Raw genomic sequence first — 22,992 nt, forward strand, 5'->3', positions numbered from 1 at the left:
CAAGTTAATTGTTTTGCCTGGAAACAAAGTGAAAGTCCTTTTATCAAGGGAGACAATGGGCGACGTTAACAGCTGTGATCGTTTTCGGTTAGGCATAATCTATAACAGCTTTTCTCAACCTTATCATTTCAGGTCCCGTTTCGATTGGAGCCTCCAGCTGTATGAAAATTTCCTGACCCCACCCCGTCAAAAAACAGCTTCTATTTTAAGGGCAGAAGAAAGAGGGAAATTCCATTAGAAAAAGTTTTAATTGATTTTCTCGGTGAGTATGTGGGTTAGGAAAAAATTCAAATTGTATTCCAATCTATGCACTTGTCTCCACATGTGTGCCATTTTTCACGTGAATCCACTCTGCCGTTTGGCTGTGAACCTCAAGACAAGAAAGAATACAACGATCGCCCATTTCCAATTTATATTATAGATTAGGAGTTTTATTACAAGGGGGACTGTTCTTTAGTAAACACCGGGTACCAAATGACCTCCCCAACAACCATGCGGATGATTTATGGTGTAAATATTTTATGTCGCCGTGTCTTCACGCCCAGCAGTCAACAATGGACCCTTCATTCTGTAAAGGTATATTTCATTAATGCTTTCTACTGTATGATCCCGAATCAATTTATGGTTTACATATTTCTGACAATGATGCTATTTACAGTTTTAGCGACGTTGGGGGAAGTTAAGTTCCCCGACTAAGGTCTTGGAAATCATAATTAGGCGACTTTGCTTCGATGCCCGGTTGTAGTTAATTAGCATTAGCAATAATTAAGCCGTTGATGGCACTGAGAAAGGTATGAACGTCACACCTTCACATCTATAATTCCATGCCGCATGTCTGTGAATATACGAAGATTCATTCTCCCCCCCCCCTGTCCCAATCCAGAAGGTTAAACAAGAGTCTTTTATTTATTTTAATGAAAGTTAATTCCTCTGAATGATTGTGTCAAACACAAATATCGAAGAATATTTAGTATGATTACAAAATGCATTTATTTATATGTCTCTAAATAGAGGTTGTTGTTAAATCGCATAATGTTCTGTTGTCCTTAAATATAGAATTCAGTTTCCTTTAAACGCTAATGGGCAACCTGCGGCCCGTGAGATTTTCTGACTGGCACAGTTAACGAAATATTACCTCTTCTTAGTTGTGCGACCCTCTTCTTTAAAAAGATTGCTCATGTCTTCTCTAATCTATCATTGAAACATCACCGAAGCCAATCAGTTTTGCGTAGATTATCCCTGCCGAGGCTAATCCGGAATCGCTGATTAGAGGGACGATTAGGTCATATGATGAAAGTATTGAACATGCATTGCTGACGGATCTTTTGGTGATTAATAGACATTCTCTCGAACCCTCTATATTCCGTACAGAGGCGCAGGTATAGCCGTGTGGTTTCGGGTTCAGTCCCACTGCACGGCACCTGTCTTCGGGGTTGCCCAGCGCCTTCTTAATGAATTTGGTAAGAGAGAAACTGGAGACTCGTCGTGTATACATCTGTCTTTGTGATTGTCCCCACCACCACTACCGCTTCACAACCAGTGTTGTTTTGTTTGTCTTCTTAACTCAGTGGTTCGGCAAAAAGAGACCAATACAATAAGTTCTAAACTTATTAAGTACTGGGGTCAAAATTGTTAGCCTTGTGCTTATAGTAGAAATCATCATCATTATTATTGTTATTATTATTATTATATCGAAAAGTGGCGAATTGGCTGAATCATTACTATGTCAGATGAAAAATGCTTTATTCTTTTGCTCTTTTACACGGTTCAGTCATTTGACTGTGGCCACGCTGGAGCACTGTTTTTAATCGAACAAATTGACCTCACGATTTATTCTTTGTAAGCCTAGTACTTATTCTATCGTTCGCTTTTTGATGAACCACTAAGTTACAGGACGTAAACACACCAACATCTGTTGCCAAGCGATGGTGGAGGCACAAACACAGATACACAAATACATACATACACACACACATATATATGTGTGTGTATAATATATATATATATGATAGGCTTCTTTCAGTTTCTGTCTACCAAATCCACTCACAAGGCTTTGGTTGGTTTGAGGCTCTACTAGAAGACATTTGCTCAATGTGCAATGCAGTGGGACTGAACTCGGAGCCATGAGGCTGAAAAGCAAGCTTCTTATCACACGGCCACACTTATGGCATTTTTTTCTAAATTTATGCTCTGAGTTCAAATGCTACCAGAGTTAACTTTTTCTTCCATTCAGGGTCAATAAAATAAGTACAAGTTGAGGACTGTGGTCAGTGCTATGAACTTACGCTCGCTTCCCAAAATTTCAAGCCTTGTGCCTGTAATACAATGGATTATTATTATTTCTTGTCTATCATATTGCTGCCAACTTGGATGGCTGGTCCCTCTGTTAGGATCACAGTAAGAAGATCTCCTCTCAGGCATACTCCACATCTAACAACCTGTAATGGTGGCACTTTTATGCCCCATTCCAGGTTTAGTTTTTGGCTTTTATGACTGTTTAATTCACTGTTCCATCACCATATCAACCTTGGTCTGGCTAAAACTTTGCTGCAGCTACAGATTTGGTTTTTAACCCACAGTAAATCTGTGCAAACATCATTTTGTTCTGTTATATTTTTTATTATTATTATTATTGAAAAAGGAGGAGCTGGCAGAATCGCTAGCGTGATGAACGAAATGCTTAGCAGTATTTCGCTCATCACTACGTTCTGAGTTCAAATTCTGCCGGGGTCAACTTTGCCTTACACTGGGGTTGATGTAATCAACTCATCCCCACCCTTGTGGCAAAATTTGAAACCATTATTATTATTATTGAAACTTGCAAGAAAAGTCCCATCCTGTATTTTGTGAGGGTCCTAAGTAAAATTCTTGAGATTTGAGGAGACTTGTTATCACCAATTCTCAAGATAACATTCCTGTTATGTAATATAGCGTGGAATAGTTATATAATAATAAATATCTCCAATATAGTCTCAGGGCCTGAAATTTAGAGGGGAGAGTAGTTGATGCCATCAACCCAGTACCTGAGTTTAACTTCATTTTATTGAATCCAGTTGGAAGAATAGCATAGTTGGCTTTGGCAGGACTTGAACTCAGAATAAGTCAGAAGTAATACCGCAAGGCATTTTGTCCAGTGCTCTAATAATTCCTCGAAGCCACCACCCAACAATGATGATGATAATAATCCTTTCCAATAAAAGGAACAAGGTCTGAAATTTGATGGGGATGGGGCTGCTTGATTGTTGACCCTGGTGCTCAACTGGTATTTATTTTTTTATCACTAAAAAGATAAAGTTAACTTCAGTGGGATAATAATAATAATAATGATAATAATAATAACAATAAAAATTTAAAATGCCCTGATGAAGCAGCAGGCAATGGCTCTCATGGTTTCTAATCTTGAGTGATCAGAAGTGTTATGCACATTGTTTGGTCTTGGTATAAAAGATGGGCTACAACAAATATTTTGCTCAATACCACAGATTTGCTTGTCAGTTGCTGGACCTTAACCAGTTGAACATGTCTCTTTGTGGCTGACGATATGTGCATCTCTCATCATTATCATCATCGTTTAATGTCTGCTTTCCTTGCTAGCATAGGTTGGATGGTTTGACTGGGGACTGACGCTGCACCAGGTGCCAGTCTGATCTGGCAATGTTTATACAGCTGGATACCCTTCCTAATGCCAACCACTGTGAGAGTCTAGTGGGTGCTTTTTATGTGCCACCAGTACAGGAGCCAGTTGGGGTAGGGGGGGGGGCTGGCATTGACCACATTCGGATGGTGCTGTTTATGTGTCACCGGCATGGGGAGCCAGTCAGACAGGAGCAGAAATAGTGGGGGAGCATCATAGCCATGTGTTGAGAGGAATTCTTTGGAGTTTTGAATAATTCACTTCTGGAAACATGGGTGCATCATCCTTAACCAATCTTTATTCAGTAACCTTTTAATGAGGATGGGCTGCTCAACTTGATCAAAATTCTAACTGGGCCCCTCCTGCAAAGTCATGTGCTCTTCATCTTGATATGCGGTCACCATATTGCACACATATGGTTGAGATGCATGTGCCTGGTGTACCCTTATCAGGTGGGTAGTTATGGTTGGTGTGTATTGGGTTTCGTATATTTGTACCCAGGCGTCAATTTGGTGGCATATGCTAATCTCTCATTCACTAATTTTAGTGACCCCAAAAATGAAAGGCACAGTTGACCTCAGCAGAATTTGAACTCCGACCATGAAGATAGATGAAATACTGATAAACATTTTGTCCAACATGGTAATGGCTCTGCCAGCTTGCCACCTAAGGAATAATAATAATAATAATAATTTCCTAATGCCAACCATTCTGAGAGTGTAGTGGGTGCTTTTTATGTGCCACTGGCATGGGAGCCAGTCAGATGGCACTGGCAATGTGCTGCCTGACTGGCTCCCGTGCTGGTATCACGTAAAAAAACACCATCCGAACATGGCTGATGCCAGTGCCACCACCCTGACGGCTGCTGTGCCAGTAGCACATAAAAAACACCATCCGAATATGGCCAATGCCAGTGTCACCACCCTGACTGGCTCCTGTGCTGGTGGCACGTAAAAAGCACCATCCGAACGTGGCCGATGCCAGTGCCGCCTGACTGGCTCTCGTGCTGGTGGCATGTAAAAAGCACCCACTACACTCTTGGAGTGGCTGGCGTTACGAAGGGCATCCAGCTGTAGGAACATTGCCAGATCAGATTGAAGCCTGGTGCGGCCTCCTGGCTTGCCAGTCCCCAGTCAAACCGTCCAACCCATGCCAGCATCGAAAACGGATGTTAAACGATGATGATGATTATCAAAAACAGTTGTGCATCAGAGTAGATTTCTTAGTGTAATTAATTTCGTCTTTACAAATTCTAGGTTCAAATCCCCACAAGGTCAACCTCCTGGGGTCGATAAAATGCATCAATCATCTCTAAGGGTTAATGTAATTGATTACATCTCTTCTACAAATTTGTTCCATTGTCATCATCATCATCATCATCATCTTTTAACATCCATTGTCCATGCTGGCATGGGTTGGACAGTTTGACCAGGGCTGGTAAGCTGAAAGGCACAAGACTTCAGTCTGATTTGGCATGGTTTCTATGGCTGGTTGTCCTCTCTAATGCCAACCATTCCAAGAGTGTAATGGGTATATGAAATGATAATTACATAATAATTATAATTAGTAAATTATTACCGTAACACATACTAATGATGTTGATGGTTAATGAGATGTAAGCTAGTGTAACTTCTAATTCTTATTTCTTTTTTGTTTTCTTCTTTTATTTTCTATATTTTCAGTTGCGGTTTATATCTCCTGAAGCGACCTCATCTTTGATAAAGCTTTCAGAGCATAGACAGAGGAGACCCATAAAAAAAGCAGAGAAGATTAGCCGAGCCATGCTTGCCTATATCGAAAGAGCAAAAGCACATGGTATCTCTCACTTTCTCTTTATAACCGAAATATTATTGGGTTGGGGAATAATTATTGTGGCTTTTTCCAACGAATTTTATTCAACAAAAATAATAACAACATGTAATGGAAACATCTTTAAATGATTATTCTGGAGCATATTCCCCATTTACTTCAATTACTGCTTCCTATTTGCTTGGCAGACGGTCAGACCGTCATTTAAAGATGATTTTGTTAAATATTGTTATTGTTTTTGTTGAATAAAATTTGTTGAAAAAAAGCCGCAATAATTATGCAGTAACCCAATAATTGAACCATGACAAGTTTTTTGATTGTGTTAAGCTGGGAAAAAAGTGTGTGTGTGTGTGTGCGTGTGTGTATGTGTGTGGAGTAGTGAAGGCTGATACAGATGGTAGAGTGTTGGATAAAATACACTCAAGTATATTATTTTGAGTTCAAATCCTGCCAGAGTTAACTACACTTCCATTAATTTTGTGGTTCATGAAAGCATGGCCGTATGGTAAAGAAACTTGCTTCATTACCGTATGGTGTCAGGTTCAATCTTAGTGTAGCACCTTGGGCAAGTGTCTTCTACCATAACCCCAGGTTGACCAAAGCCTTGGGAATGGATTTGATACATGGAAACTTAAAGAAGCCTATTTCACATATATATTATCATCATCACTGTCATTTGTTTGTTTTCCATGCTGGTATGGGTTGGACGGTTTGACCAGGACTGGCCAGCCAGAGAGCTGCACCAGGCGCCCTTGGTTTCTTTTGATGTGGTTTTCTATGTTTGGATGCCTTCCTAATGCCAACCACTTTCCAGTGTGTACCAAGTGCTATTTATATAGCACCTGCACCAGTGCTTTATACGTGGCACCAGCACAAATGGTTTCCTTATGTGGCGCCATGCCCTCGTCTTGATTTCTTGTGATGGTTATAAACAAACATCACCATCATACAAGTGATGTTGTTCATTTTCGGTCTTCTTTGAAAAACGTGTCAGGCCTTGGGGAAAATATTACTTTATTTCAAAACTGGTGAGGTTTGGCAACAGGAAGGGATTCCATCTTTTGAAAATTGATCCCAACATATTCTGTCTGACTTATTCATGCATGGAAAGTGGATGCGCAGGAGTGGCTGTGGTAAGTAGCTTGCTTCCCAATCACATAGTTCCGGGTTCATTCCAACTGCGTGGTACCTTCAGCAAGTGTCTTCTACATTGCAATGAGATGTCTTCTCCTTTGTACCTTACATCTCACCCCTCTCGTATTCATCCACATAAATGTGTAAATTTTATGGATTTGTTTTAAAGTAATTACCCATCCATCCATCCATCCATTTCCTCTACCCATTATTCCTTCTATAGAGTTCCTCTTGGAACCAACAGCCAATACACTTCCCTGCTGGATTCCCAAGCATGATCATTTTCCACCCATCTCATTCTTGGTCTACCCCTAGGTCTCCTGCTGGTTAGTCTGGCTTGAAGAATTTGTCTTGTGATCCTTTCCTATGGCATTCTAACCCCACATGCCAAGATGACAAATATTCATCAAATTTTCTTTCTTGACAGATGCACAGATGAAAGAAGAAATTGCACAGTATGAAATTGGTAAAAGACATTTGGCCAACATAATGGGTAAAAATGCAGAGACTTTTACTCAAGAAGACATAGACGTAAGGGGTTTTCTCTTTTATCTTTGACAGTTTGCAAAAATAGTCTTCTGGAATTCAGATTTAGATAATCAATTGCCAGGGCCATGGATTGGCTCTCATGCTGGTGGCACGTCAAAAGCACCATTCGAGTGTGATCGTTGCCAGTGCCACTGGACTGGCTCCCATGCAGGTAGCATGTAATAAACACCTTTTGAGCATCATCGTTGCGAGAACCGCCTGACCAGCCCTCATGCCGGTGGCACGTAAAAGCACCCACTACACTCTCAGTGTGGTTGGTGTTAAGAAGGGCATCCAGCTGTAGAAACTTTGCCAGATCAGATTGGAGCCTGGTGCAGCCTTCTGGCTCACCAGTTCTCAGTCAAACCGTCCAACCCATGCCAGCATGGAAAGCGGACGTTAAACGCCAATGATGTAGTTTTATAACCTGACAGTAAGGCTGCATATAACGATCTTGTAGATTATAGTGCATTGGAGATGGTTGGTTTATTTGTTCATTTTGTGCCTGTTTTTCCATGCTTATATGGAGTGAAAGAATGTCATTCACAGTAGTTAGTTAGTTAAGTTTTTGGCTCAAAAAGCAAAAAGCAAGGCCATGTAGGGGGACATGGAGTTATGTACAGGGTGGTGTTCATGTAAAGCGTTCAGGCCACTTGTGGTCAAGGGAGACTTTGAACCGAACGGTCGTCGGTTTTTTCTATAGTAATTTCTATAGCCAGCTGTCCTTCCTGATGCTGTTCCTTACCTGATTTTCATGTGAAGGATCACTTATTCCATATAATTTCGTAGGTGCCAAGACAATTTGTTGATAGGAGAGACTGATAGATCACTGCTTGCTGTGCTCTCATACGAATGATTGCATATGTAAACACACACACAAGCAAACTGAGGCAATCAAGAGTTGTTATGTGTTTTGCACAAAGATAACAGTGGCTGCAGTTAAGATCGAACTGAGGATCATGTGGTTAGTGGCTCAGCTCTTTTACATCCTAGTCACATTAGTCTAATCTCCAGTTTTAATGTTTCTTCTATGTACAACAGTTTGTCAGATTTTGTTTCAGTATTTCCAAGTCTAAACAGCTTGCCAGTGCACAACACCTGATCAATAGCCAAATTGATTGGAAATCACTTGGATAAAACTATTTTGATCTTTTAAAGTAAAATTCATATCATTCTGTTCACTTTAATGTGTTGACAACAGAAATTGTAGCTAAAAGATTTCTAAATAACAGATATTCTTGGAAACGGTTGTAGTGTAGATTCTAAATTCTCAGGAAAACTGAGTTTGCAACCCAGATTTAATTCATTTATTCTGTTAATGTCTGCTTAGAGTCAGCCTTGGTGAAACACCTCCTATTCTTTGACCTCATCAATGAGATCTATAATGCTGATCATTTGGTGATAGGAACCTCGAAGTAGGAAAAGCAAAGCAGTTGTCTCTATTTATCTTACTATTTGTACGACACACAGAAGAACTTGTTCTTATTTTTTTAATTTTGTTATGGTGGCAAGTTGGCAGAACTGTTACTGCACCAGACACAATGCTTAACGGCATTTCTTCTGTTCAAACTCCACCCAGGTTAATTTTGTCTTTCATCCTTTTGGAGTCATTTAAAGATGAACCCCAGTTGAGCACTGGGGTGTTGATGTAATCAACTTCAACCTCCCTCAAAATTGCTGGCCTTGTGCTAAAACTAGAAAGGCTTATTTAATAGTCTTATGAGTAATACGAGTGATGACTTATGGTTTGAAACAGTTTACTAAAATGCTTTTGTTTCTTTGTATCATTTTCCCAGAAAGCTATTGAATATCTGCTGCCATCTGGTTTATATGCCAAAAAAGCCAGGCCATTGATGAAGGTGAGTCAGTTTGCTTTGAGTGTCTCTATACTAACATACATGTGTCCTGTGATTCATTGGGTTGTCAGGTCCTTACTGAAGACTGCTGGGGATGATAGAGGGTCTGCCTCTAAGCCATAAAAAATATTTTCAGTTTAGTACTGCAAGCAGTGGAGCTTGTTACCTATAATCCCTCCACTTACATCATTGATCCGCATCTTTTTGTTTCATAGGAAGAAATAGCAACATGATAACCCCTTTCGAGGGTTTTGAAGGAGGTGGAAGGGAGGAAAAAACTATCAGTTATGGGTTATCTGAAAATCAGAGATCTGGGACCAGTGCCTGCAACAGAGTGGACCTTGTTTGAAAGTACCTGCTGACTAGAAGGGAGTGTTAAAATAGGTGTTGAATTAGATTACTCAGGTACTGGTGAATTGATTAGACTTCCGTGTGGTTTCTTTGTATCAAATTTCACTCTGAACACTTGGGTTTAACTTTGTATTGAAGGTGCAGTGTTGTGGAATAGAATCTTGATCTACATGACCATGAAGCAAATTTCTTTAATGAAATACAGTAATTCCTTGCCACATTGCCGTTTATTATTTAAGCTTATGTCGATTCCTCCGTGGTGTTGTTTTGCATTTATAATAAAATAAATATATACAGATTATGAAAATTTTAAAAATATATATCCAGTACTATACTGTTTCTACTTTGTGGATTTTTCACCTATCGCAGGGTTTTTTGGAACATAGCACTTGCGATAGTTGAGGGATTACTGTACCTTGTTTATGAGATTTAATGACTACTTAAGCAGTGGCTGTGGTGATGATGCTGATGCTGTTATTGATGAAAATGATGAAAGACAAACAGAAATAGTAACAGCAGTGATGATAGTCAATTGTTTTTTCTTCAATAAACATTTTGTGTAAGGTGGAGAGCTGGCAGAAACGTTAGCACATCGGGTGAAATGTTTAGCAGTATTTTATCTGCCTTTATGTTCTGGGTTCAAATTCCGCCGAGCTTAACTTTACCTGTCATCCTTTTGGGATTGATAAATTAAGTACCAGTTGCGTACTGGGGTTGATCTAATCGATTAGCCCCCTTCCCCAAAATTTCGGGCCTTGTGCCTAGAGTAGAAAAGAATAAACATTTTGTGTATCCTTTTGATGTTTTAAACTTGTTTAAATTAAAATTTCGACTTTTCTCATTAGTTTTTTGTTTTATTCTTCAGCATCCTTATGAAATTTTCCCACCACAAAAAAGTAAGTCTCCAGATATTACAATATTTCTGCTTACCATCTTTATACTTCGTACTCTAATCTCTCATCCCCTGGTGTAAAGCCACTGCCCTTAATATTACAAACCCTCATTCGAGGGTTCTTGTCTAGTGAGTTTCTTGGTGACTTCACTGGTGTTGGTGCTATTCCAAAAAGACATCCAGTACGATCTGTTAAGCGATTGGCATTAGGAGGGCATCCTGCTGTAGAAACCCTGCCAAAACAGACAGCAGTAGGACTTGGCACGGTTCTCTGGCTCACCGGTTCCTGTCAAACCAGCCAACCCATGTGAGATGTTAAATGATGGTGATGATGATGATGTTCACCACCACCATCATCATCATCAGGTCAAATACTGTTGTTTTCTGAATCACTTTTTACAGTTTGAAGGGAAACTTTTGGTATGAACCAACAAAGATACTTCTTTATGGTTCCTCGATCTGTCAGAGCCAGCCAAATAACCCTCAAATATCACCCTACCATCTTAAGAAGAAAACGTGAAGACATGGTAGTCATGCAGATCTAGATACAGCCATCATCATCATCATCATCTGACAAAGAAAAGATGTGAAGATCATGGCTGGAAGAACTTTTATCATAAGTCAGTTTGGGGGCCGTTATCCCTGGCTGGCTCCCATGCCAGTCGATGTAAAAAGCACCATCCAAATGTGATTGATGCCAGGTCTGCCTGACTGGCTCCTGTGCTAGTGGCACATAAAAGGCACCAACCAGTCGTGACCGATGCTGGTACCCACAACTGGCTCCTGTGCTGGTGGCATGTAATAAGCACCATCTGAACATGATCATTGCCAGGTCCACCTGACTGGCTCCTTTGCTGGTGGCACATAAAAAGCTCCCACTACACTCTTGTCAGAGTGGTTGGCATTAGGAAGGGCATTCAGCTGTAGGAACCTTGCCAGATCAGAATGGAGCCTGGTGCAGCGGGGGGGGGGGGGGGGGGCTGGCATTGAGCATGTTCAGATGGTGCTTTTCACATGCCCCTGGCACAGGGAGCCAGTTAGGCTGCACTGGCAATGACCCTTGCATGTATGGTGCTTATTGCATGCCACCAGCATGGGAGCCAGTCAGGCGGCACTGGCATCAGCTACAACTACAATTTCCATTTGATTGTGATTTTGATTTTGATTTTTATTTTACTCGACTCAAGGTCTCCTCAAGGACGGAGTGTCGTCCAACAATTCAAAGGTACTTTTTAAATGGGCTGGTTATGCGACACTGGTGTAGGCTACAGCTGTGATGTCACTTTACTGGCCAGGTCTTTTCAATCACAGTATATCTCCAAAGGTCTTGGTCTTTCGGCATTGCCTCTGTGAGGCCCAACGTTCAACAGTTGGCACCTGGAAGAACATTCAGCCTTGAGAAGTCTTGTCCAACCCATGCCAGCATAGAAGAAACAGACATAAAACCTATGATAATGAATAACAATGTTTTTATTGTTTTTTATCATTTTACAACAGGTGCTCAGTTCGGAATGGATGGACGCCCTTTTCACTGGTTATTTTATACGGCAAAGCCCAACTATTACAACTTAATGTATGTAAGTACTTTATTCAGATTTGGTTATTTTGGCTTCTTCCCTTGCACCATATTTTCATCCTCCATATCAGGCACAAGCGTAGCTGTGTGGTTAAAAAAGTTTGCTTCCCAATCACCTGGTTCCAGGTTCAGTCCCACTGTGTGACACCTTGGGCGTGTATCTTCTGTCATAACCTTGGTCCAACCAAAGTCTTGTGGGTGGATCTGATAGGCAGAAATTGAAAGAAGCCCATTGCGTGTATACATATATATGTATATGTGTATATATATATATGTGTGTGTGTGTATATATATATATATACACACACACGTGTATGTGTGTATATATATATATATATAATTCATAAAAAAAAAATGAAGAAAAAAGCAACAATGTGGGGCTGTGGTACATGCAAAGTATTAAAAGATGCTCTGGGAAGGAAAGAAAGGGGTTTTTATCTTTTGAACAAAGCTCTTCTTCAGAAACAGGAGATAGAGGAAAGTCTAAGAGAAAAGGAAGATGGAGGAAAAAAATCGCCAACAATTCACATGTAGTTTCATCATCATCATCATCACCATCCTCTACTGTCCATTTTCCATGCTGGCATGGGGTGGGGGGTGTGTGTTTCTCTCATTGTCTTCACATTGTGTGAGTTGTAAATGAGTTTCACTGTTATACAAGCGGTCATGTCCTTCATTTCTAATGTCTTGCAAAAGCACGTCTGGCCATGGGGGAAATATTACCTTTGCTTGGAAACAGGTGAGGGTTGGTGACAGGAAGGGCACCAGGCTATAGAAAAACCTGCCTCAGTTGAATCTGCCCGACCCATGCAAGCTCAGGAAGATGGCTGTTAAAATGATGATGGTGATGGGATCAGCCAAAGAAGATTCTACACAACCTGCAACGTTCCCAGTCTACAAGTAAAGCCAGTCTGTATCTCATTTTAATTTGCAAACCACCCTTCTATCCTATAAAGCCCACACACCATAGGCACATACATGGCTGTGTGCTAAGTAGCCTGCTTCCTAACCACATGGTTCTGGGTTCAGTCCCACTGTATGGCACCATGGGCAAGTGATTTCTGTTATAACCTTTGACTGACAAAAGCCTTTTGAGTGGACAATGGATTCAGTAGGCACAAACTGAAGGAAACCTGTTGTGTGTGTGTATATGTATATATATATCATCATTTAAGATCTGTTTTCCATGCTGGCATGGGTTGGACGTTTTGACAGGTTCTGACCAGCTGAATGGCTGTTCAGGCTCCGTATCTGTTTTGGCATGGGTTCTATGGTTGGATGCCCTTCCTAATGCCAACCACTTTGCAGACTCTACTGGAGTGCTTTTATGTAGCACCAGCACCCATGAGCCTGTATTAAGGATGCTCAGCTGGAGAGGGTTGCATGAGATGACCCTGTACGTAAGGGCAACCACACTTTTACATAGCTTGATGTTGTCTTTTCAAGCACAACAAATCGCCATGCGTCTCGGTCCCGTGTTATCCCCTCTGTAAGTCCCAACGTCTTTAGATCCTTTCTCACCACTTCGTCCATGGGGTGGTGTCTTTGTGTCTGTTTGTTCTCCACTACCACTTGGTAGCCGGTGTTGGTGTATTTATGTCCCTGTAACTGAGTGGTTTGGCAGTAGAGACTGATAGAATAATTACCAGGCTTAACAAAAGAAAAATTAGTACTGAAGTCTCTTCAAGGTGGTGCTCTAGCATGGCCACAAAAACCATCAGGCTGTACTGACCAATTTAGTACCACACCAACACATTGTATGCATGAAATGTATTAAAACAGAGAATTCTTTAGAGTCTTTAAAATTCCATTTCAGGACATTGTGTGGAAAATTGAGGCTTTGAAGAAAAAAGAAGATGAATCGTACGCACAGACAACATTATTTACGAAACCTAAAGAAATGTAAGTCAACTTTTGAAATTCATTGCAAAGATTGTTATTGGTGAAACGGGTGGATGCAGTAGAATGCTTGCTTTCTTCACTAAATGTTCTGCTGTATTGAAGTATGTCTCTTTGCTTTCTCACTTCAAATTTCATGGAGTTTGACGTCATGAAATAAAAAAAAAATAATGGACATAGCTGTGGGGTTCAGAAGCTTGATTCCCAACTATTTAGTTTTAGGATCAGTCCCAGTGTGTGGCACCTTGGCAGGTGTCTTCTACTGTAACCTCTGGGCCAAATAAAGCTTTGTGAAAGAATTTGGTGGGCAGAAATTGAACGAACCCATTATATATATATATATAAATAAGGATAAGATCGTTATTTAAATACCAATCTTATCAGGTGGCCAGCATGGGAATAAAAACCTTCAAAGGTAATAATTATTATTAAAATTTTAATTTAGGGTATCCAAGAGATACCACCACGTTGGAAATAGCAGCCAAAACTTGACTCTATAACCACATTAAATGTTCATACAGCACCAGGAGAGAAGACAAAGAGACAAAATAAACTAGCAAAAAAATTACTGGATAATTCCAGATCCCAGATTTCTGGCTCTGCATAAGAAATGCTCTGCCTTCATCAGTGGAATATACTCAGATAGTACATAAATACAAGACTATTGGGTTGATTTGCTTGACTAAAGGCGGTGCTCCAGCATGGCCGCAGTCAAATGACTGAAACAAATAAAAGAATATCAGCCCAAGGAGATTCTCTACCACCTGTGCAACATTTCCCGTTTATAAATTTTATCATGACAACAACCGCAGCAACAACAACAATTATGATGGTTAATCCTATAATCTGTTTGATTTCCTTTGCTGCTCTCTGGAAGCTGTTATTTTCATTTTAGTTGCAAAGTGAACTTCTTTGGCACTGCCACTGTGTGCATCTGTTCCAAAAACCTTATCTAATGATCCAAAAACCTTATCTCCTTGTAATTAATGATTTTTTTTTTATATACAAAATATGTAGTTTGTAATGTGAAATGAGTTTTCTCTTGTTTAGCATTGGCTTAACCCTTCCGTTACTGTATTTATTTTGAGATGGTCTGTGTTTCTTTCAATTACTTTAAATATAACAAAGAATTTAGTAAAATAACTTAGTTATCATTCAACTAGTGTTGGGAACATAAATTGTGACTAAGGTTTGGTGGAAGCTTTTAATTCAAAACTTATGAAAGCAAGTCATTTGTGCTCAGAGCCAGAGCCAGTTTCAGCTGGGTTTGTAATGAAAGGGTTAACCCTTTCGTTACTGTATTTATTTTGAGAGACTTTGTGTATCTTTCAGTTACTTTAAATATAACAAAGAATTTAGTAAAATAACTTAGTTATCATTCAGCTAGTGTTAGGAACATAAATTGTGACTAAGGAAGATTTTAATTCAAAACTTATGGAAACAAGACATTTATACTCAGAACCAGAGCCAGTTTCAGCTGGGTTGGTAACGAAAGGGCTAAGTCTTTCAGTGAAAGTTTTACTAAAATCTAATGTTTAATCTTGTTTTTATTTTAAAATTCATATTTTTATCTAGAAATTTAAAAAGTAGCGAATGGATCGACTTGGATCGTTTGAAGCAAATAGTTTTAGAAAAAATCACTGAAGAAGATGTAAGTATATGTTTTAGCTTCATTTTATTTTTCGTACCTGTTTTTGCCATGGGGATATAGGTTGGGCAAAGCTTCTTCTAACACTACTGCCTGGATGGAACCCTGCCCAGGTGCCAACCCTGCAATGTTTTTAGTTAAGGTATTCAATTCTAATGGTCTTCATATTCTTGTATTTGTTTCAGTCATTTGACTGTGGCCATGCTGAAGCACCACCTTTAGTTGAGCAAATCGACCTCATGACTTATTCTTTGTAAGCCTAATACTTATTCTATTGGTCTCTTTTGCTGAACTGCTAAGTTACAGGGACGTGAACACACCAACATCAGTTGTCAAGCAATGTTGTGGGGAACAGACACACACACACACACACACACACACACACATATATACACAGGGTGTTGAAAAGGGCTCTCTGCAGTAAGTATTTAATGGTTTTTGGGCGGTTCTTGTACACTGATCCTTTACTTGCTCCCCAGAAAAAAGTCTGGTGGTGTTAAATCAGGTGATCTTGGTGGCCAAAGTCCCTTTGAAATAATCCGTTCACCAAAAAACTCTTGAAGTAGTGCCATGGTGATGCGCAGGATGAAAAAAATTCACTGTGGTGAGACTTTTTGAACACCCTGTGTATGTATATATGTATGTATGTATGTATATCTATCTATCTATCTATCTATCTATCTATCTATCTATCTATATATATATATATATATATATACACACCCAATCGGCCTCTTTCAGTTTCCGTCTACCAAATCCACTTACAATGCTTTGGTTGGCCCAGGGCTATAGTAGAAGACACTTGCCAAGGTGCCATGTCATGGGACTGAACCTGGAACCATGTGGTTGGTAAGCAAGCTACTTACCACACAGCCACTCCTGCACCTATATATTTAAATACCCAACAGCACATTTTTGTTTATGGAGGACTTGAACATGAGATAGTATCAAAAGGTTCCAGGACTAGTTATGTTTGATAACAAATAACTTATCTCCCTAATTTTTAACATCGTCTCCTTTGAAATAGTCCCCTAGCACAGCAATACCCAAGTCCCAGGGATCCTGCCTCTTTGGGAATGTGACCTGGAAGTCATTTTCTGTTAGCGAGTTGAGGACTTTCTGTGATTCGTTCTGCATCTCAACAGCGGTGTTAAAACAGCAACCTTTGAGCTGCATTTTCATCTTGGGGGAAGAGACAGAAGTCCACAGGGGCTAAATCTGGTGAATAGAGAAAGGGTCTTTCATGCAGGGTCAATGTAAAGCGACATACATTTCATATTCTGCATTTTATGTTCAAAAATGAGGGATCATCGAATGCCTACCTTGTTTCAATCATTTGATTGTGGCCATGCTGGAGCACTGCCTTTAGTCGAGCAAATCGACCCCAGGACTTATTCTTTGTAAGCCTCGTACTTATTCTATCGATCTCTTTTGCCGAACTGCTAAGTTACGGGGACGTAAACACACCAGCATCAGTTGTCAAGCGATGTTGGGGGGACAAACATATGCACACATGTACATATATATATATATATGACGTCTACCAAATCCACTCACAAGGCTTTGGTCGGCTCGAGGCTATAGTAGAAGATAATTGCCCAAGGTGCTACGCAATGCGACTGAACACGGAACCATGTGGTTGGTAAGCAAGCTATTTACCACACAGCCACTCTTACGCCTATCTAATGCCCACCTTTTCAGTTCATTGGTTGAATAAATGGTTGCCCTAGCTTGAGTTTTGAGTTCTAAATCAAAGGTGTTTTGATCAATGAAACCTGGGCTATTTGAAATTTTTAAATATTTTCTACTTAAATTAGAAAAACGTAGATGATGATGATGTGATAAGTTCACCAAAGTACTACTTCAAAGTGTGATTATGCAAGGCTGGAATTCATCATACATTTATACACACACGCATACATATGTATGCATGTAAGTATGTAAGTCTCTGTCACCATCATTTCATGTCTATGTTCCATACGTGTGTGTGTGTGTGGGTGCAGGTGTGGCTGTGGGGTTAAGAAATTAGCTTCCCAGCCCCATGGTTTCAGGCTCAGTTCCACTGAGTGCCACTGTGGACAACTGTCTTCTACTAAAGCTTTCTGACTGGATATGCTAAATGGAAACTGAAAGAAATCCATCATATACTTAAATATATGTGTGTGTGTATATATATATATATATATATAGATATATATATATATATATATCAAATACAAAATTAGACAAGAATGCAAGCCATCTGGACAGTTAGGTGATACACAAAACGTCCAGATAGACGATACAAAGAAAACAAGGACAGGTCATTCAAAGTTTTCTTTCCGCAGTCAAGTACCAGATTATCTTTGCAATTTTGGCTGATTATACTTGAGATTGCTCCAATTTGACCAGCCCCTAGGAAAAACTAAGCTAAGAGCATTAGATTCCTTGGAAGAAAACAGCAAATGTATACAAAAACAAGGATGGAAAAAAAATGGACATATATATATATATGTAGCTATTATGAAGTTATAAGGTGTTACTCAGGCCCCCCAACTATGAGTCCATTGCATCTTAGAGCAGAAACAACTGTAAGCTAATGAAGTTCATTAGATAACTATTTCATTATTGATTCCTTTGTCATCTCATTTTCTTTATATGTACGTACACACACACATGCATATAAGGTTCATTGTTCTTTCTATTATTTTTGATTTATAGAGGAATTGTCTTGAGTCTTATTCTTGTCGTTGCAGCATAACAACTTCATTAATCTAATGGAACGTCTGGTGTCTCAGCAATTTAGCTCCACAGAAGAGGAATTCATTTTAAAATACAGAAAGAAATATGAAAACCAGCTTTCACAAATTCAAATTGAAACCGTAAGTTCCATTTAAACATTACACTTATGATCTATGTAAGAAGCTTGCCTCCCAATCACATGGTTCTGAGTTCAATCCCACATATGGCACCTCGGGCAAGTGTCTTCTACTATAGCCTCGGCTGACCAAAACCTTGTGAGTGGATTTGGTAGATGGAAGTTCCATCATGTGAAGTGCTTGTGGCTCCTTTGATAGGTAAAAACAGAGCTGGATTAAGGCTCATAGAGGCCCTAAGCACTTAAAAGGTTTTGGTGCCCTCAAGTATACATAAATGGTTCAAAATGTAAACAATAATAAACCATAAAATAAATTTTTTATTTTTCAAAATGAAACAAAATTCACAGAAAGATGGAGAATAATGTTTATTTTTGTATGCTTCCATTTTATTTATATTTGAAAAGTTTTCTCCATCGTTTTTTTTTTAATTACAATGTGTTCAGTGTTATCATTAAAATTAATTTTATGCAAAACTTCTGTAAAGACGGTTACTATTCAAAATATTTAAATTTTTATATTCTTTACGGCAAATCAATTCTTACCATTTTTGAACTGTTTTAAAATATGACAGTGATTGAAAGAAAAATATGTTTAAATAGGATTAAAATTAATTTTATCTGCCATAAAATTGCAGTTGTTTGTTTCACTAATTGGTGATTAAACCAAACATGAGGATTCTCCTCGTGGATAATTAGTACAAGGGAGATAATCGTTTCTTCATTAGATTAAAGAATAAGTATTAAAGAATAAGGAAGACGATGCATAGAACATACATATGTAATTTTCTTTTTGCTTACTTATTAGGAAGGTGTTAAACTTACTGGTCATAGGTAAACACATATAGCACCATTTCATTCCTTTTAGAAATTGTCAGTATGACTTAACTCAAGGTAAATAAATTAAGCTTTTGCAGTGATGGAAAATATTTGTTTTGGTCCTCCTCAGAAATATATATGTTTGTTCTTATTTCAGCCTCTTATTGATGAAGATGGTCGCCAGTATGTAAAAACTGTAGGTAAGGTCCAACAATGATTTTGTTTTTTCTACTTAAGTTCTGGTCTGTATTTGAAATAATTTCCACTGATTTATCATAATAGATAGAGGAGTGGCTGTGTGGTTAGGAAGCTTGCTTTCCAACCTCATGGTTATGGGTTCAACTTCCACTGCGTGACACCTTGGCTTGGGCAAATGTCTTCTACTATAGCCCCAGGTCGACTAAAACTTTTTGAGTGGATGGAAATTGTATGGAAGCTTGTGTGTGTGTGTGTGTGTTCTTGTCTTGACTTGATGTGACAATTGTACATGATCGTCACTATCATAGAAGCAGTGTCCTTCATTTCTAGTCTTCTGTGAAAGTCTTTGACAGGAAGGCCATCCTACCTTAGAAAGTCTACCTCAGTAAGCTCCATCTGATCCATGCAAGCATGGGGAAAATGTTAAAAGGATGATGATGAAGATCACTCACTCACTCATGGGCCCTTTTTGAGACTGACAGTCATCAGTGCCTGGATGAGGTGTATATAGAAATGGAAGGCAGTCAGAGTTGTGGAGGACCTTCAGCAAAAACGGAGTGACTCTTCACCCACATTTTATTTGTGTTTTTGTTTTTTTTTAATTATACTGTTTAATTACATTATGGCCATACTAAACAGATGCATCGATGTTGACCACCTCATGAGGCACATCATAGAAAGGAAAAAGTGGTAAAGAACCTGGCAAAGATGGGGCCTTGATCAATTTGGATCAGTCAAAAGCTTTTGGTAGGGTTGATCATCAGTACTTGGTGGCTGTCCTGGAGGTGGCATTGAGGTCATTGGCAGTACTCTGAGGAAATACAAAGTAGTGACAGGTACAAAAATTAAGCAAGAGTTGATCCTACAATTTGGCACTTGAGATGCAGTTCGATACTGTTCAATGGTGTTGTTGCACTGGACAAATGGACAGGTCAAGCTGCTTTGGGTTTGGTTTGATCTAGCCCTCCACAATCAAATGGAAATTGTAGCTGTGGCTGATACCAGTGCCACCTGACTAGCTCCCATGCTGGTGGCATGCAATAAGCACCATTCATGCATCGGTCGTCGCCAATGCCACTTGACTGGCTCCCTGTGCTGGTAGCACATCAAAAGCACCATCTGAATGTGGTCAGTGCCATCCCTCTCGCCCTAGCTGGCTCCTGTGCCAGTGGCATGTAAAAAGCACCATCTGAACGTGGCCAGTGCCAGTGCTGTCTGACTGTCTCTTGTGCTGGTGGCATGTAAAAAGCACAATCCGAACATGGTCGGTGCCAGCCTCCTCGCCCCATCTGGGTACTGTGTCAGTGGCGCGTAAAAAGCACCCACTACACTCTCAGAGTGGTTGGCATTAGGAAGGACATCCAGCTGTAGAAACATTGCCAGATCAGATTGGAGCCTGGTGTGACCTCCTGGCTTGCCAGACCCCGTTCGAACCATCCAACTCATGCCAGCATGGAAAACAGACGTTAAACGATGATGGTGATGATGATGATGATGAATATGCTACTGAGAAATAGTAGTATGCTCAGAGAACATTGGTTGTCATGGACAAGATGACAGAAGAGGAATATAAAGAGAGAGACCGAATGAGATGATTTGGCATGGCTGTTTTGGTGCTGAAGATTTGGCACAGCTGACTGGACAGTCAACATGTTTGGGTGACGGTAATTTTTGGTGCATGGAAATATACACAAACAGATAGAGACAGCCAAGCATTTTCTCTGTAGTAAGACAGCTATTCCTGTCCCTCTGTCATGCACCAACCTCTTGCATGATACATGGCCACTTCTCTCACTTCCTCTCCTTCATTGAGCTGAGGGGTCCTCCTCTTGCAGACTACTTGGTGACCTTGTGGGTGCTAATGCCACATAAAAGGCACCCTGTGCTGGCAACACATAAAAGGCACCCTGTACACTGTGTAAAGTTGTTGGCATAAGGAAGGGCATCCAGACATAGAAAGCATGCCTGGTGCAGCCCTCAGGCTTGCCAGCATGGAAAACAGACATTAAATGACGATAATGATAAACAAAGTAAATGCTCATATACACAAACAGAGAGAGAGAGAGAAAGAGAGAGAGAAGGAGAGAAACATTTGAAATGTTTGACACCAAATAAATCAGTGTCAGCTCAGCAGTAGCGATTAGGTAGCACCAGAATGGCCGTGACAAAACACACCCATGAACAGAATGGTTGTATTGCTGACCTAGCCAAACCACGTCACCATGGTAAAAAAAATGTTACTATAATGGTGAGGATGATGATGATGATGACAATAAAAAGTATTATTTTGTTAAAATATATTCCGAGTTCACATTTTTGTAAGGTCATTTTATTTTCTTCCCAGGAAAAAGAAAATCATGTCTGACTTCTCTTACGCTGTGGATTCAAGGCAGTGGGAAGTTTACAATCAATGGTCAAGACTTACTTTACTTTAGATCGAAATCATCAAGGTAAGAATAGTTTTTTCCTTGTCTCAAATTGTCCCTTTCTCCATTCTAATAATCCAGCCTTGCAGATCTTCTACAGCCAGACCTCCCCCCTCCCTGTTGCCAACCCTCTTCGGTATCTAAGAAAGATAATGTTTCCCCATGGCCGAACCCTTTCTTTGCAGAATATTGAAAATGAATGACACTGCTTGTGTGACAGTGACACTCGTTTACAATCATCATGTTATGTCTCAACAAGAGTACACACATGTACACATGCATACATGTGTGTGTGTGTATGTGTGTGCATGCATATAGATATATATAATAATAATAATAATAATAATAATAATAATAATAATTAAATGTAACAACAAAAGAGTGAGATGTAGATATTAGAGAAATAGAGGGTTGTTTATATATGTTACTAGCAGCATAGCCCAGCGTTGCCCGGGTATGTAAGAACTCCTAGTAGGCAACGACTAATCCCAATCTAGTCCTTTCCCTCTAGGGAACGAAGGCGTATGTGTAGGTTGCAATGTCTTCTCTTCACTCCCAAATAACTATCAAACAGCTATCGATAATTCAACCCAACCAATTCCTAACAGGAAGAAATTACATTCGAGACTTTACCCCCACTTCTGCTAATAGCTGCTGCAGCCTCAAGTTATTCGAATACTTTTTTTGTTTACACTCTCTTTATAACTACCACCCCAAACGTTTTACCTTAAATTTTTGATGTACCCTAAGGGTCCTCAGACGCTACTTGCAAACTCTTGGTTTATTATAAACCGCTTTTGTCGTGTGCACCAAAAAACCTTTTTCATTTGTTTGTTCAGTTTGGTCACTTTTGACTTTTTCGTTGTTGTCACTCACATTGCTGCCCGCTTTTTTGCCGTTTTTGTACATTTTTATACATTTTGGGATACTTACCCCATGTGTTCCGAGAGTTAAAAAGGTCGAGTTGTGTCCCCTAGATGGTCTGTAGAAAATGTGTTGCATATAAAAAGCTTAGATCCTCGACCCATGTCGAATTTATCGATTTTTTTTCAGAACTGGGGGAACTTTTCAAAATTTTTGCTGCGTTAGTTTTAAATTATGACATTGGGCTATGTGTGTGTCAAGTTTCATCAGAATCGGTTGAAAGCCGTGGTCAGGGTGAGGGTACAACCTGACAGACACACAGACAGACAAACTGCCGTTTATATATATAGAGATAATTTAGAACAAACAGTAAAAGGTTGTCATTATAGTACTTGGAGTTTCAAATGCTGGAGAGAAGAGCTATGGTACATTCTTGTCAGCTATGAAATCCATTAAATATAAGGGGAGTAAAAGAAAAAAACATAAAGAATATTGTAAAAAATA

At 39.6% G+C, this 22,992-nt stretch overlaps 1 protein-coding gene across 1 annotated transcript in view; it reads left to right on the forward strand.

Moving 5' to 3' along the window:
* The first annotated feature begins 427 nt into the window (after window positions 1-427).
* The window catches only part of LOC115215100 (28S ribosomal protein S9, mitochondrial), a 30,128-nt gene continuing 7,563 nt past the window's right edge, over window positions 428-22,992 (forward strand). The window contains exons 1-11 of the mRNA XM_029784265.2: window positions 428-576; window positions 5,317-5,449; window positions 7,005-7,108; window positions 8,902-8,964; window positions 10,178-10,208; window positions 11,702-11,781; window positions 13,597-13,682; window positions 15,255-15,330; window positions 18,063-18,188; window positions 19,158-19,200; window positions 21,543-21,648. Coding sequence (XP_029640125.2) covers window positions 475-576; window positions 5,317-5,449; window positions 7,005-7,108; window positions 8,902-8,964; window positions 10,178-10,208; window positions 11,702-11,781; window positions 13,597-13,682; window positions 15,255-15,330; window positions 18,063-18,188; window positions 19,158-19,200; window positions 21,543-21,648 — 950 coding nt within the window. The 5' untranslated portion in view covers window positions 428-474. The remainder of the gene's footprint in view (window positions 577-5,316; window positions 5,450-7,004; window positions 7,109-8,901; window positions 8,965-10,177; window positions 10,209-11,701; window positions 11,782-13,596; window positions 13,683-15,254; window positions 15,331-18,062; window positions 18,189-19,157; window positions 19,201-21,542; window positions 21,649-22,992) is intronic.

Source organism: Octopus sinensis, linkage group LG8 (genome assembly GCF_006345805.1).
Source record: "Octopus sinensis linkage group LG8, ASM634580v1, whole genome shotgun sequence".
Classification (NCBI taxonomy): Eukaryota; Metazoa; Mollusca; class Cephalopoda; order Octopoda; family Octopodidae; genus Octopus; species Octopus sinensis.